This window comes from Ranitomeya variabilis, chromosome 3 (genome assembly GCF_051348905.1).
Source record: "Ranitomeya variabilis isolate aRanVar5 chromosome 3, aRanVar5.hap1, whole genome shotgun sequence".
NCBI classification, from domain to species: domain Eukaryota; kingdom Metazoa; phylum Chordata; class Amphibia; order Anura; family Dendrobatidae; genus Ranitomeya; species Ranitomeya variabilis.
Window position 1 is genome coordinate 303,029,100 of NC_135234.1, and position 16,315 is coordinate 303,045,414.

A 16,315-nucleotide genomic window follows, 5' to 3' on the forward strand; every position below is an offset into this window, starting at 1 on the left:
ACGAGACTCCTGCTTCTCTAGATTCCGCTATGAGTCTGGTTGTCCGCATTGATCGCCGTTTGTGTCAGGGGGAGCATGAGACACCACCTATGGGAGAGGGTTTAGGTTCACGTGAGGTTGCTGCAGGTTAGCCCACGGAACCTAGGCAAATCGCAGGGGGTGTCACATGTGAAGCGTCGAGCCCCTGAGCTCAGGAAGCAGGGAGCCTGTTTTTACAGCGGTAAAACTGGTCATTTTATTAACATCTGTCCTCTGCTGTCTAAGAAAAATGCAACGGCGGAAAACTTCTAAGCTCAGAGGGTGTGGAGGAGACCAATCTGAGCTTATGTGTATCCTCCATGGTGGTTTCTCAATGCATGCTCCCTGCTAAGGTTATTATCGCTGGCAGTGAGCTGCCAATTACTGTTTTTGTGGATAGTGGTTCAGCCACAAATCTCATTGATGAGGAGTTTGCGGGCACAGCAAGTTTTAGGATTGAAAAACTGCCTCATCCTATCCGCGTGGTCACCATCAATGCTGCTCCTCTCTCACAGGGGAAGATTACTGAATTTGTGGCTGAGGTGAAACTCCACATTGGGGTTCTACATTCCGAGCAGGTTACATTTAAGGTGCTTAGGAATCTTCCTGCTCAGGTGGTTTTGGGTTTTCCATGGTTGTCTATGCACAACCCGGTAATTGACTGGAAAACTCAGGACATAATTCAGTGGAGCGAGTTCTGCCAGGAGAATTGCCTGGCCACATGTGTGGCTGCGGTGACTTCAAGCGTTCCGGAGTCACTTCTGGATTTTGTGGATGTGTTCTCTGAGAAGTGGCGGCAACTCTGAACAACCCATCGTCCCTATGACTGTACTATCAGGTTTAAACCAGGGGCCAAATTGCCTAAAGCAAGGATGTTTAACATCTCCGGTCCGGAGAGACAAGCATTAACCCCTTCCCGACCTTTGACGCATACGCTGCGTCATGAAAGTCTGTGCCAATCCGACCTATGACGCAGCGTATGCGTCATGGAATGATCGCGTCCCTGCAGATCGGGTGAAGGGGTTAACTCCCATTTTACCTGATCTGCAGAGACAGGGGGAGTGGTGCTTCAGCCCAGGGGGGGTGGCTTCACCCCCCCCCGTGGCTACGATCGCTCTGATTGGCAGTTTCACTTTCAACAGCCAATCAGAGCGATTTGTAATATTTCACCTAAAAAAATGGTGAAATATTACAATCCAGCCATGGCCGATGCTGCAATATCATCGGCCATGGCTGGAAATATTTAAGTGACCCCCCCACACCCACCGATCGCCCCCCCAGTCCTCCGTTATGGGGTCCGGTCCCCTCCGTCCGCCTGCCGGCTCCCCCGTCCTCCTGTCCGCTCCCTCCTTGTTTGAATTCACCCCCCCTGTGGTCCGATCACCCCCCCTGTGCTCCAATCCACCCCCCCCACCCCTTCATACTTACCGATCCTCCCGGTGTCCGTACGTCTCCTCGCTGGGCGCCGCCATCTTCCAATATGGCGGGCGCATGCTCAGTGCGCCCGCCGAAATCTGCCAGCCGGCAGATTCCTTACAAGTACATTTTGATCGCTGTGGTAGGTTCTATCACAGCGATCAAAATAAAAAAAATAATAAATAAACCCCCCCTTTATCACCCCCATAGGTAGGGAGAATAATAAAATAAAGAAAATATATATATATTTTTTTTTCGTTTTCCACTAGGGTTAGGGTTAGAACTAGGGTTAGGGTTAGAACTAGGGGTAGGGTTAGGGGTAGGGTTAGGGTTACGGGTAGGGTTACGGGTAGGGTTAGGGTTATGGCATGTGCGGATTTGGCTGCGGATCCGCAGCGGATTGGCCGCGGATCCGCAGCGGATTGACCGCGGATCCGCAGCGGATTTGGCTGCGGATCCGCAGCGGATTGGCCGCTGCGAATTCGTTGCAGTTTTCCATCAGGTTTACAGTACCATGTACACCTATGGAAAACCAAATCCACTGTGCCCATGGTGCGGAAAATTCCGTGCAGAAACGCTGCGTTGTATTTTCTGCAGCATGTCAATTCTTTGTGCGGATTCCGCAGCGTTTTACACCTGTTCCTCAATAGGAATCCGCAGGTGAAATCCGCACAAAAAACCACTGGAAATCTGCTGTAAATCTGCAGGTAAAACGCAGTGCCTTTTACCTGCGGATTTTTCAAAAATTGTGCGGAAAAATCTCACACGAATCCGCAACGTGGGCACATAGCCTTAGGGTTAGGGTTGGAATTAGAGTTAGGGTACCGTCTCACAGTGGCACTTTGATCGCTACGACGGTACGATCCGTGACGTTCCAGCGATATCCATACGATATCGCTGTGTCTGACACGCAGCAGCGATCAGGGACCCTGCTGAGAATCGTACGTCGTAGCAGATCGTTTGGAACTTTCTTTCGTCGCTGGATCTCCCGCTGTCATCGCTGGATCGTTGTGACAGCGATCCAGCGATGCGTTCGCTTGTAACCTGGGTAAACATCGGGTTACTAAGCGCAGGGCCACGCTTAGTACCCCGATGTTTACCGTGGTTACCAGCGTAAAAGTAAAAAAAAATAAAACCGTACATACTCACATTTCGGTGTCCTTCAGGTCCCTTGCCGTCTGCTTCCCGCTCTGACTGTCTGCCGGCCAGAAAGTGAGAGCACAGCACAGCAGTGACGTCACCGCTGCGCTCTGCTCTCACTGTACGGCGGCACTCAGTCAGAGCGGGAAGCAGACGGCAAGGGACCTGAAGGACACCGAAATGTGAGTATGTACGTTTTTTTTTTTTTACTTTTACGCTGTTAACCACGGTAAACATCGGGTTACTAAGCGCGGCCCTGCGCTTAGTAACCCGATGTATACCCTGGTTACCCGGGACCTTGGCATCGTTGGTCGCTGGAGAGCGGTCTGTGTGACAGCTCCCCAGCGACCACACAACCACTTTCCAACGATCACGGCCAGGTCGTATCGCTGGTCGTGAACGTTGGTAAATCGTTATGTGAGACGGTACCCTTAAGGTTGGAATTAGGGCTAGGGTTGGAAATAGGGTTAAGATTAGGCTTGTGGTTAGGGTTAAGGATAGGGTTAGGGTTGTGTTGGGGTTACAGTTGTGGGTAGGGTTGGGATTAGGGTTAGGATTAGGGTTAGGGTTGGATTTAGGGTTACGGGTGTGTTGGGGTTAGGGTTGTGGTTAGGGGTGTGTTGGGGTTAGGGTTGTGATTAGGGTTATGGCTACAGTTGGGATTAGAGTTAGGGATGTGTTGGGGTTAGTGTTGAAGTTAGAATTGAGGGGTTTCCACTGTTTAGGCACATCAGGGGTCTCCAAACGCAACATGGCGCCACCATTGATTCCAGCCAATCTTGCGTTCAAAAAGTCAAATGGTGCGCCCTCCCTTCCAAGCCCCGACGTGTGCCCAAACAGTGGTTTACCCCCACATATGGGATACCAGCGTACTCAGGACAAACTGGGCAACAACTATTGGGGTCCAATTTCTCCTGTTACCCTTGCAAAAATAAAAAATTACTTGCTAAAACATAATTTTTGAGGAAAGAACAATTATTTTTTATTTTCATGGCTCTACGTTATAAACTTATGTGAAGCACTTGGGGGTTGAAAGTGCTCACCACACATCTAGATAAGATCCTTTTGGGGTCTAGTTTCCAAAATGGGGTCACTTGTGGGGTGTTTCTACTGTTTAGGCACATCAGGGGCTCTGCAAATGCAACGTGACGCCCGCAGACCATTCCATCAAAGTCTGCATTTCAAATGTCACTACTTCCCTTCCAAGCCCTGACGTGCGCCCAAACAGTGGTTTACCCCCACATATGGGGTACCAGCATACTCACAACAAACTGGGCAACAAATATCGGGGTCCAATTTCTCCTGCTACCCTTGTGAAAAAAAAATTGCTTGCTAAAACATCTTTTTTGAGGACAGAAAAATGATTTTTTATTTTCACAGCTCTGTGTTGTAAACTTCTGTGAAGCACTTGGGGGTTGAACGTGCTCACCACACATCTAGATAAGTTCTTTGGGGGGTCTAGTTTCCAAAATGGCGTCACTTAGGGGGGGTTTCTACTGTTTAGGCACATCAGGGGCTCTGCAAATGCAACGTGACGCCCGCAGACCATTCCATCAAAGTCTGCATTTCAAATGTCACTACTTCCCTTCCGAGCCCTGACATGCGCCCAAACAGTGGTTTACCCCCACATATGGGGTATCAGCGTACTCAGGAGAAACTGGACAACAACTTTTGGGGTCCAATTTATCCTGTTACCCTTGGGAAAATAAAAAATTGTGGGTTAAAAAATCATTTTTGAGGAAAGAAAAATATTTTTTTTTTTTCATGGCTCTGCGTTATAAACTTCTGTGAAGCACTTGGGGGTTCAAAGTGCTCACCACACATCTAGATTAGTTCCTTGGGAGGTCTAGTTTCCAAAATGGGGTCACTTGTGCAGGAGCTCCAATGTTTAGGCACACAGGGGCTCTCCAAACGCGACATGGTGTCCGCTAATGATTGAAGCTAATTTTCCATTCAAAAAGCCAAATGGCGTGCCTTCCCTTCCGAGCCCTGCCGTGCGCCCAAACAGTGGTTTACCCCCACATATGGGGTATCATCGTACTCAGGACAAACTGGACAACAACATTTGGGGTCCAATTTCTCCTATTATCCTTGGGAAAATAAAAAACTCCGGGCTAAAAATCATTTTTGAGGAAAGAAAAATATTTTTTTTATTTTCATGGCTCTGCGTTATAAACTTCTGTGAAGCACCTGGGGGTTTTAAGTACTCACTATGCATCTAGATTAGTTTCTTGGGGGGTCTAGTTTCCAAAATGGGGTCACTTGTAGGGGAGCTCCGATGTTTAGGCACACAGGGGCTCTCCAAACGCGACATGGTGTCCACTAACGATTGGAGCTAATTTTTCCATTCAAAAAGTCAAATGGCGCGCCTTCCCTTCCGAGCCTTGCCGTGCACCCAAACAGTGGTTTACCCCCACATATGAGGTATCGGCGTACTCAGGAGAAATTGCCCAACAAATTTTAGGATCCATTTTATCCTGTTGCCCATGTGAAAATGAAAAAATTGAGGCTAAAAGAAATTTTGTGTGAAAAAAAAGTACTTTTTCATTTTTACGGATCAATTTGTGAAGCACCTGAGGGTTTAAAGTGCTCACTATGCATCTAGATAAGTTCCTTGGGGGGTCTAGTTTCCAAAATGGGGTCACTTGTGGGGGAGCTCCAATGTTTAGGCACACAGGGCCTCTCCAAACCTGACATGGTGTCCGCTAACTATGGAGATAATTTTTCATTCAAAAAGTCAAATGGCGCTCCTTCTTTTCCGAGCCTTACCATGTGCCCAAACAGTAGTTTACCCCCACATATGAGGTATTGGCGTACTCAGGAGAAATTGCCCAACCAATTTTAGGATCCATTTTATCCTGTTGCCCATGTGAAAATGAAAAAATTGAGGCTAAAAGAAATTTTGTGTGAAAAAAAAGTACTTTTTCATTTTAACGGATTAATTTGTGAAGCACCTGGGGGTTTAAAGTGCTCACTATGCTTCTAGATAAGTTCCTTGGGGGGTCTAGTTTCCAAAATGGGGTCACTTGTGGGGGAGCTCCAATGTTTAGGCACACGGGGGCTCTCAAAACGCGACATGGTGTCCGCTAAAGATTGGAGCCAATTTTTCATTCAAAAAGTCAAATGGCGCTCCTTCCCTTCTGAGCCCTGCCGTGCGCCCAAACAGTGGTTTACCCCCACATATGAGGTATCAGCGTACTCAGGACAAATTGGACAACAACATTTGTGGTCCAGTTTCTCCTTTTACCCTTGGGAAAATAAAAAAATTGTTGCGAAAAGATCATTTTTGTGACTAAAAAGTTAAATGTTAATTTTTCCCCTCCATGTTGCTTCTGCTGCTGTGAAACACCTGAAGGGTTAATAAACTTCTTGAATGTGGTTTTGAGCACCTTGAGGGGTGCAGTTTTTAGAATGGTGTCACTTTTGGGTATTTTCAGCCATATAGAACCCTCAAACTGACTTCAAATGTGAGGTGGTCCCTAAAAAAAATGGTTTTGTAAATTTTGTTGTAAAAATGAGAAATCACTGGTCAAATTTTAACCCTTATAACTTCCTAGCAAAATAAAAATTTGTTTCCAAAATTGTGCTGATGTAAAGTAGACATGTGGGAAATGTTATTTATTAACTATTTTGTGTCACATAACTCTCTGGTTTAACAGAATAAAAATTCAAAATGTGAAAATTGCAAAATTTTCAAATTTTTCGCCAAATTTCCGTTTTTTTTCACAAATAAATTATCAACCTAAATTTACCACTAACATGAAGCCCAATATGTCACGAAAAAACAGTCTCAGAACCGCAAGGATCCGTTGAAGCGTTCCTGAGTTATTACCTCATAAAGGGACACTGGTCAGAATTGCAAAAAATGGCAAGGTCATTAAGGCCAAAATAGGCTGGGTCATGAAGGGGTTAAAGGATTACATTGCTGAAAGTTTGAGCAAAGGGCACATCAGGCATTCATCCTCGCCTGTGGCAGCAGGGTTCTTCTTCGTGAAGAAGAAAGATGGCGGATTACACCCGTGTTTGGATTTCAGGGAGTTGAACCAGATTATGGTTCGTGATCCATACCCTATGCCACTGATACCAGATTTGTTCAACCAGGTGGCAGGTGCTAAGTGGTTTACCAAGCTTGACCTCAGGGGGGCGTACAACCTCATAAGAGTCCGTCAAGGTGATGAGTGGAAGACGGCTTTTAATACCCCTGAGGGTCATTTTGAAAATTTGGTGATGCCATTTGGGTTGACTAACGCACCTGCAGTGTTCCAACATTTCATTAATGATGTGTTTTCGCATGTTTTGGGGAAATTTGTTATCGCGTACCTAGATGACATTCTCATATATTCTTGCGACCGTGATACTCATTTAGATCATGTCAGGCAGGTGTTACAGCTTCTCAGAGAGAATAAGATGTATGCTAAACTTGAAATGTGTATTTTCTGTTCAAGAGTTGCCTTTCTTGGGTTATATTGTGTCTGCTTCTGTTTTTAAAATGGACGCCGCTAAGGTGCAAGCGGTGCTGCATTGGGAACGGCCTGATAACCTGAAAGCACTTCAGCGGTTCCTTTGGTTTTCTAACTACTATAGGAAATTTATCAAGGATTTTTCCATCATTGCTAAACCCGCTTACTGACATCACTAAAAAGGGTACGAATTTCTCCGTTTGGCCTGAGGCTGCTGTGCGCGCGTTCGAATTTCTTAAGAACAGTTTTGTTTCAGCCCCCATTCTTGTACAGCCAGACGTATCAAAACCTTTTGTTGTGGAAGTCGATGCGTCTGAGGTTGGTGTGGGGGCGGTACTATCACAAGGCTCATCTTTGAGTGATTTGCGTCCTTGCGCCTATTTTTCCAAGAAACTGTCGTCCGCCGAACGTAACTACGATATCGGCAACAGGGAGTTGTTGGCAAACAAGTTGGCCTTTGAGGAATGGCGACACTTCTTGGAGGGGTCGGTTCATCAGGTTACTGTTATTACCGATCATAAGAATCTGCTGTACTTGGAGTCAGCCAAGCGTCTGTCCCCCAGGCAGGCTCGCTGGGCATTGTTTTTCACGCGGTTCAATTTTGTTGTCACTTGCAGACCGGGGTCTAAAAACACTAAGGCGGATGCTCTCTCCAGGTGTTTTCCGGGGGGAGAACCTCGGGAGGATCCAGTACCCATCCTCCAAAAGGGTGTTGTGGTTTCGGCTCTCACTACCGAGGTTGAGGCTGAGATTGCCGAGGCTCAGGAGGAGGTACCATCTGAGCTTCCCATCAACAAATCTTTTGTACCGCTTCATCTCCGCTTAACGGTTTTGGCGGAGCATCATGATGCTGTCCTGGCTGGCCACCCAGGGGTTAGAGGTACCTTGGAGTTGGTATCACGTCGGTTTTGGTGGCCCAAGATCCGACAGGACGTGGTCTCATACGTGTCAGCTTGTACCACGTGCGCTAGGGCTAAGACGCCCCGCTCCCGTCCTGTTGGCACACTACTTCTTCTTGAGGTACCTAGTAAGCCATGGACGGAGATCTCCATGGATTTCATCACTGATTTGCCCTCCTCGGCTGGGAAACACGGTCATCTTGGTGATTGTTGATCGTTTTTCAAAAATGTCGCACTTTGCCTTCTTGTCTTTGCCTTCGTTGCCTAACGCTAAGATTCTGGCTCAGGTATTTGTGCAGGAGGTGGTCAGACTTCATGGGGTTCCGTCTGACATCGTGTCTGATAGGGGTACTCAGTTTGTGGCAAAATTTTGGAAAGCATTTTGCTCACGGCTGGGGATCAAGTTGTCTCATTCTTCGGCGTTTCATCCTCAGTCAAATGGTCAGACTGAGCGTATGATCCAAAATTTGGAACAGTACTTACGCTGCTTTGTCTCTGATAATCAGGAGGAGTGGTCTACGTTCCTTCCTTTGGCTGAGTTTGCCATCAATGATCACCGCCAAGAGTCGTCTGGGCAGTCTCCGTTTTTTTGTGTTTACGGGCTACATCCTCAATTTTGTACTTTGAATCAGAGGGGCTCTTCCGGCGTTCCGGAGGACCAGTTAGGAGCACAATTGTCATCAGTCTGGAGGAAAGTTCAACAGCGCCTGTTGAGTGTGGGTGCTAGGTACAAACGTGTGGCTGACAGTAGGCGTGTGTCAGGTCCAGACCTGAGTGTGGATGACTGGGTATGGTTATCACAAAAAAACATAAGACTCAAAATACCATCCCTTAAATTGGGTCCATGGTTTATTGGTCTATTTAGGGTCGCCGCTGTCATTAACTCAGTAGCGTACCTGTTGGAGCTTCCTACGGTGTATAAAATACACAACGTGTTCCACAGATCGTTGTTAAAGAAGGTGGTGGGTCTTGTGGACGCGACACCAATGCCTTCTCCAGTCTTGGTGGATGGTAATTTGGAATTTGAAGTCTCCAAGGTGGTTGACTCTTGTATAGTGCGCCGCACTTTACAGTACTTGGTACACTGGCGTGGTTATGGGCCTGAGGAGAGGTCCTGGGTACCAGCCTCGGACGTTCATGCGGATCGGGTGGTCAGGTTGTTTCACCGCCGCCATCCGTACAAGCCGGGTCATATAAGCCGTGAGGGCCCTGGGGTCCCTCGTAGAAGGCGGGGTACTGTCATGTCGGACGCTGTTCAGACCAGGTCGTTCGACAGACAGCGGTAATTCTGCTTTTGTCCACTATGCGCTCATTGGCGTCGGCTAGATTTTATCTAGCTGGTCCGGGGTTAATTTACCTGGTGCTCGGATTGGAAGCTGGGCCATGCCCACTGCCTTTAAATAGTTCTCCTGAACATTGGGCGTCGCCAATTATAGCTTCTGTCTTGTGCGTGGTTATCTCGGTCTGGAGTGGTGAGCTAGTAGTTGGAGTATCGTTGCTGGTGGTGTATTTCCCTTTGTCTTATTTACTTATAGTGTATTCCTGAGTGACTGCGGCGTGGTGTATATTTTCTGTTATCCTTGTCTGTGCTAACTGTGGGTATTGGTGTATGATCTTTTCACTGGGTGGTGGGCGGTGATTTCAGCCTAGGGTTGAAACAGGAGACAGGGTGAGGGTCGAGGCCTAGACATGCCCACCATCAGTGTAAACTCTAGGTATAGGGTCAGTCAGGATTTCCCTAGTCAGAGGGAAATTGCAGGGGCCCGGGTTATTAGCTCTTGCCCACCTAGTCTCCCCGTGACAGCCTGTCACCTCGCTTTCACACATCGCCAGGACAGGAGCTGAGGAGGGGATTGGGGTCTTTGCATGCAATGTCTGGATCAGAACAGGCCATCAATCAGCAGAAATGTTTCCTGGATTTCTGTGGAGCAGACAAGCAGTCGGCCCATCCATGTGTAAAAAATACAGCGTCCATGTACAATCCCTGGCTGATCCGCGCACCGAACAGGGTGCCCCTCCATAGACCAGCACACTGCTCTCCTGAAATACGCTGTGCTGCTGTCACCCCGCTCCTTCCCCCATATATCTCCCAGAATCCTTGCTGCCTGCCATCCTCTGAGACTGTCTGCTTGTCAGTATAACTTTGCAATCACCAACAAAATGGCTGCACACTGTGTTCCTGAATCCTCTCATCCCTTAGCAAACACCAGAAGGGGAGGAGAGGAGACATCACACACATGTCAGCAGACCCCGCCCATAATTACTGCAGTGCAGTAATGTGAGCAAGTTGTACACTAGATTTGTCAAATTTCAGTAGCTGTTCCCCCTAGTGTTTAAAAGTGGAAATGCCAAACCTTTTAAAATTATTTTTCATAGTTTACTAAATTATAAACAATTGATAATATTTTTTAAGAACATTTAAACATTAATTCTTTACATTTTTTCAATTGCTGGAATTTTTTTTTTTTTTTTTTTTTTATGGCACCTTCCCTTTAAGTATATTTGTTTATGTTTAACTGTTTCTTTAAGGAATATCCCATATATACAATCCTTGGACAAAATCCATATCAACAATGTTATCCAAATGAAAATTTCACAACAGCAACATCAGCTGGCACTTCAGAGAACAGCACGGTGACTTCAGATTTTCAAGAGAATAAAAGTGGTTCAACATCTCCAGCACAGACTGCTCAAAGACCAGTTTCTGGTATGTATATTCTACAATTACTCCTGTTGTTGAAGAGTGGAGATAAAACATGTGGTTATGATGTATCCCTAAACTAAATAGAATACATACCACATGTGTGGTAGACTTCCATCCTTTGTGACCCCAAATACTTGGCTTGCACTGGTGCATGGACACAGCCTTTTACCTAATACAAAGCCTATTGCTGTGCAGTGCACTATGTGGTACTAAAATGGCTGTAAGATGTTGGATTTCTACATGTCTGATGGATCCTATGTTCCCAGGGAGTAAGAGCTGAGACAAAGTAGTCCTGTCCCATAATGATCCGTACAATTATTTTAACCCCTTCCTGACATGCACCGTACTAGTACTGCTCTGCGGGAACTGCTTTCCCACAAACCGCAGTACTAGTACGGCGCTGCTATTTCCGGTCATCGCGCGTTGACTAGGTGAGGATGGCTGCTGTTTCTCATAGCAGACCATCCTGGCACGTCACCACGTGGGGCTAATCCGACCCCCCCTCACCCCCCAGACCCCCGTCGGCGAGCGCTGTGATTGCCTGGTGAACTCTCGCTGTGACTTTTTTATTTTCATGACTCAACATTATAATTTTCTGTGAGGCACTTGGAGGTTTACGGTGCTCACCACATATCTAAATTCCTTGGGAGGTCTAGTTTCCAACATAGGGTCACTTTTGGGAGATTTCCACTGTTTAGGCACATCAGGGACTCTTCAAATGCAACATGACACCCGCAGACCATTCCATCAAAGTCTGCAATCCAAAAGGGCACTCCTTCCATTCTGAGCCCTGCCATGCGCACAAACAGTGGTTTTCCCCCACATATGGGGTATCTGCGTACTCAGGAGAAAATGTACAACAACTTTAGTGGTCTATTTTCTCCTTTTACCTTTGTGAAAATAAAAAAAATGGGGCTAAAAATCATTTTTGTGGAAAAAAATTTGATTTTTTTTTTCCACAGCTGTACGTTATAAACTTCTGTGAAGCACCTGACGGTTCAGAGTGCTCACCACACAGCTACATAAGTTCGTTAAAGTGTCTAGTTTCCAAAATGGGGTCACTTGTGGGGGTTTCCAATGTTTAGGCACATCAGGGGCTCTTGAAATGCAACATGGCGTCCACTCTCAATTCCAGTCAATTTTGCATTCAAAAAGTTAAAGGCGCTCCTTCCCTTCCGAGCCCTGCTGTGCGCCCAAACAGTGGTTTTCCCCCACATGTGGGGTATCGGCGTATTCAAGAGAAATTGCTCAACAACTTTAGTGGATCATTTTCTCCTTTTACCCTTGTGAAAATAAACAAATTGTTGCCGAATGATCATTTTTGTGACTAAAAAGTTAAATGTTCATTTTTTCCTTCCACATTGCTTCAGCTCCTGTGAAGCACCTGAAGGGTTAATAAACTTCTTGAATGTGGTTCTGAGTACCGTGAGGGGTGCAGTTTTTGGAATAGTGTCATTTTTGGGTATTTTCTGTCATATAGACCTCTCAAAGTGACCAAGTGTGAGGTGGTCTCTAAATAAAAAATGGTTTCCGAAATTTTATTGAAAAAATGAAAATCATAAAGTACAATATGTCACGAGAAAACAATCTCAGAATCACTAGGAACCGTTGAAGCGTTTCAGAGTTATTACCTCATAGTGACAGTGGTCAGAATTTAAATAGATGGTCTGGTCAGGAAGTTGAAAACAGGCTTCGGGGGGGGAAGTGTTAAGGAAGTTAGCGGACGTAGCTGATGGTATGCTTTGTGTACTACCAGTTTTATTGTCATTATATGAGACTACCGTTGGATTGCTTTATTTTATTTTTTTTGTTGGTGGCACAGGATACCTACTATGCCACTGTTGTGTTGTCACAAGAGGGAGGCAAAAAAGCACAATGGCGATATTAAACAATTACAATACCTTATAATTGACTATGAAGAAACAAGAGGGTGGAATTCAGATTACATCTAACTAGGATACATAACCTAGCAGCACTAGGTTATGTATTCAAGATTGGGTAAATGGGAACAATGTACTATTCTAATATAGCACTAGAAAGCGAGCTAACCTCACCATACAACTTAAAGGGAATATGTCACCACATTTGACCTACGTAAACTATTACTATAGGCATGCAGGCTATAGAGTGCTGAAAAAGCCTTACCTATATGCCTCATTAGATGCCCTGTTGCTGAGAAATAAGCTTTTATCACTTCATATGTGACCTCTTCCAGGCTCTGTGGCGGATGGTGCATGGAGGTAACTTTGTCCCCAATATTGTTTTACACGAAGGAGAGTTACCAGTGTGGTATATAATGGCCACTCTCTGCTCTCCTGATCTCACTGCAGAGCGGTGTGTGGTTATTCCTGACACATCTACAGACTCCTCAGCTCCAGCTTCCATCTCACAGGCAAACAGGGTTGTAATATTGTTGGCATACAGCAGACCTCAGAGAGAAGCAGAAAATGTGTGTGCAAGAAGACAAATTTCATTTATCCTGTTCTGTTAGTTACTTGTCTCAGTGGTAACGCCCCCTTCATGTAAAATAAGCTCTGGAGGCAGAGTTATCTACCAGGCAGCGTCCTGCCCAGAGCCTGGGTGAGGTCGCTTATATGAAGTGATAAAAGATAATTTCTCAACAAGGCATCTGATGCATACAGGTAGGACTTTTTCGGTATTCTATAACCTGTATGCCCATATTAACCCCTTCATGACTTTGGGATTTTCCGTTTTTCCGGGTTTGTTTTTCGCTCCGCTCCTTCCCAGAGCCATAAGTTTTATATTTTTCCATCAATATGGCCATATGAGGGCTTATTTTTTTGCGGGACGAGTTGTACTGTTGAACAACATCATTGGTTTTACCATGACGTGTACTAGAAAATGGGAAAAAAATTCCAAGTGCGGTGAAATTGCAAAACAAGTGCAATCCCATGCGTGATTTTTGTTTGGCTTTTTTTGCTAGGTTCTGTCGTAGCTGTTTTCATTCTGACCCATTGTCAGCTGACAGATCACCAGTGAGGCCTAATTGTGGAATTACGCCCGTTATTTTACAAGCGCGCTTGGAGACTAAGGACACCTCACACATATCCTGTGAGCAAGTCACTTTTATCTGATATATTAAAAGCCAAAGCAATGTTTTATACCATTTACACAAAATGTATTTCAATGTAACTCATGTAGCCCCCACCATCACCCAGGGTCATACTGACCTTTATTCCTCACAACGTACCAAAAACATGTTGTGACTGACTATTGAGAACATACATGATAAGAAGTGTAGTCTCCTTGGAGGGGAGACCATCAGACTACTGCGTTAACAGATTCTAGTAATTCTAGCAATTAAAGGCAAGAGGCACTTAAAGGCAAGGCAGTTAAAGGCAACCTATTAACCCTTCTATAACAATTTCCCCCTTTTGTAAATGTTATAACCTTTGCTACGGGGTTAGCTGATGTCCACAAAGGAGCTACTGTCTCATGGGTCTAGTACCCACAAGGGGGCTTTCTACCTGCTTCGCCCATCCACCCTCAGTGTGGACACTCACCTCCCCCGTCAGCAGTGGCCATACGGGGCTTATGGTACACTACAGAAGGTTCAGCCTTAGGTAATACATATATTAGCGCTTTTACGGCTACATAAAACAATAAGCAAAGCAAGAAAATTTGCATACAAGTCTGTCAAGTCAAGTAAAAAATAATCCTCCCTCTAGGCCGCTAAGCCAATCAGCTGGATTTAAAAAGGAGTCTCTATATTGTATTAGTCTTATTAATAACTTTAAGGAACCAAGAAAATCTGAGTCCAAGTCTCATTGTGTATGCAGTGTGGTGTTAATACCCTCCTTGGCTCCTGGGGTATGGCAGAGTACAGCATAGTCCTTGCAGATACTGGGCTGTGTGTACAGATCCAACAGTCCAGCAGTTTTTGTCCTTGTCGACATTTAAAAGTGTATTCAGTGTCTCTGTAAGGTGCAAACATCCTACCACTGCCAGCAAGGTGATTAGAACAACAGTCTTTCTGCTAGTGAAAAGATCTTTTTGCAGTGACTGGCATGGATCCAGGTGGGCGTTCCCTCAAGTGAATGTGGTCAACTGGACTTTACAACGGGCCGTCAAACCGTGGATATAGGCTCCTTCTCACGTGTCTGTGTATGACCACCCAATCACCTGGATTCAGCAGATGTGCGTCCGCACTGGCATTAAGATCTGGAATGGATGAAAACACATGTTTATGCACCACATTAAGTCTTTTCTGCAAGACCTGGACATGGGCTGTTATAGCACCGTGTTGCATTTGTAGCACCTGTGGAAAGTACAGACCAGTCTTTGGCAAACTACTAAACAGGACTTCAAAAGGAGACAAGCCTGTCTTTCTATTTGGAGTGTGTCTGACTGACGAGTGCAAGAGACAAGCACTCTACCCCGCTCTTTCCTGTGTCTGCCATGGCCTTTGAATTTTTAGTTTAAGTGTCCCATTTAGTCTTTCCACTTTCCCACTACTTTTTGATCTATATGGTGCATGATATGCTTGCTGTACTCCCAGGGCCTGCATGACTTCCCTCATTATTTTTCCCATGAAGTGTGTGTCCCTATCGCTCTCTATGGTTTCTGGGACACCATACCTGCGGATCAGTTCTTTCATCAGTTTGTCTGCAGTCACTTTAGCATTTGCACATTTTACCAGATAGGCTTCCAGCCAACCAGAGAAGAGATCTACACATACTAGGACATTTTTCGCACACTCCTACCTTGGGTAGCTGTATGTAGTCAGTCTGCAGTCTCTGAAACGGGTAGAGAGGTCTGGGTGTCGCTTTCTTAGGGATTTTTACTGTTTTACCTGGGTTGTGTTGTGCACAGATGAGGCATGACCGTACGAGCTTTGCTGCTGCGTAACTGAAACCAGGAGCGATCCGGAAGGCATCTACCGTGGACACATGTGACATTTTGAGGTGTGAGTGGGGCCAAGTGTTGCTTGTGCCATAATTAGGAACAGGGACCTTGGTATATACAATTTATCCTTATTCTCCCAAAACTCTTCTTCAGTTCAGCTCAGCTCCCATTCTCCCTCCTGGTCCTTCTCTGTTTGGGCAGCTGGAGGGATTTCAGGACATCTAGGCTCAGTGTGACTGGAATACGCTGACTCTCCGCCACCGTCCACTGCTCCCTAGGCCGCCTTGCTGCTTCTTTAGCAGCCTCGTCCGCCCTTCTGTTGCCCTCTACCTCCACAGAGTCACCGTCCGTGTGTGCTGTTACCTTGACGATGCCAACCTGGACTGGTAACGTCAATGCCTCCACTAATTGTTTCACCAGCTCTGCATTTTTAATGGGCTTACCGGCTGGTGTAAGAAGCGTTCTGCTTCTCCAGATGGGGCAATAATCATGGGATATTCCCCATGCACAGTTCGAATCTGTGTAAATATTAGCGACTTTACCTGCAGCAGCTCTACATGTCTCAGTGAGTGCCTTCAACTCTGCCTCCTGCACCGACATGTGAGGAGGGAGTGGTTCAACTCGGATTACCTCGTGTTAGGATACTACTGCATGTCCAGTGTAGAATCGCCCATCCTGGTGGTATCTGGAGCCATCTACAAAAATAAAACTTCAAAATATGCATTAGGAACAGGTTTTTCATGAACATATGTAAAACATACTGTCTCCTGACTCATCAGTTCCTATGCAGTCACGTTTGTGCGTCAACGTAC

General features: G+C 45.8%; 2 protein-coding genes across 10 annotated transcripts in view; one reads left to right on the forward strand and one right to left on the reverse strand.

Annotated features, from left to right (window-relative positions):
* EYA3 (EYA transcriptional coactivator and phosphatase 3) overlaps nucleotides 1-16,315 on the forward strand; it is a 758,790-nt gene that overhangs the window by 463,537 nt on the left and 278,938 nt on the right. For all 9 annotated transcript variants that reach the window (XM_077295600.1, XM_077295599.1, XM_077295598.1 and 6 more), the window contains one exon: nucleotides 10,463-10,640. In XM_077295600.1, coding sequence (XP_077151715.1) covers nucleotides 10,463-10,640 — 178 coding nt within the window. The remainder of the gene's footprint in view (nucleotides 1-10,462; nucleotides 10,641-16,315) is intronic.
* The window catches only part of XKR8 (XK related 8), a 523,821-nt gene continuing 521,211 nt past the window's right edge, over nucleotides 13,706-16,315 (reverse strand). Inside the window, exon 3 of the mRNA XM_077295609.1 lies at nucleotides 13,706-14,819. Coding sequence (XP_077151724.1) covers nucleotides 14,713-14,819 — 107 coding nt within the window. The 3' untranslated portion in view covers nucleotides 13,706-14,712. The remainder of the gene's footprint in view (nucleotides 14,820-16,315) is intronic.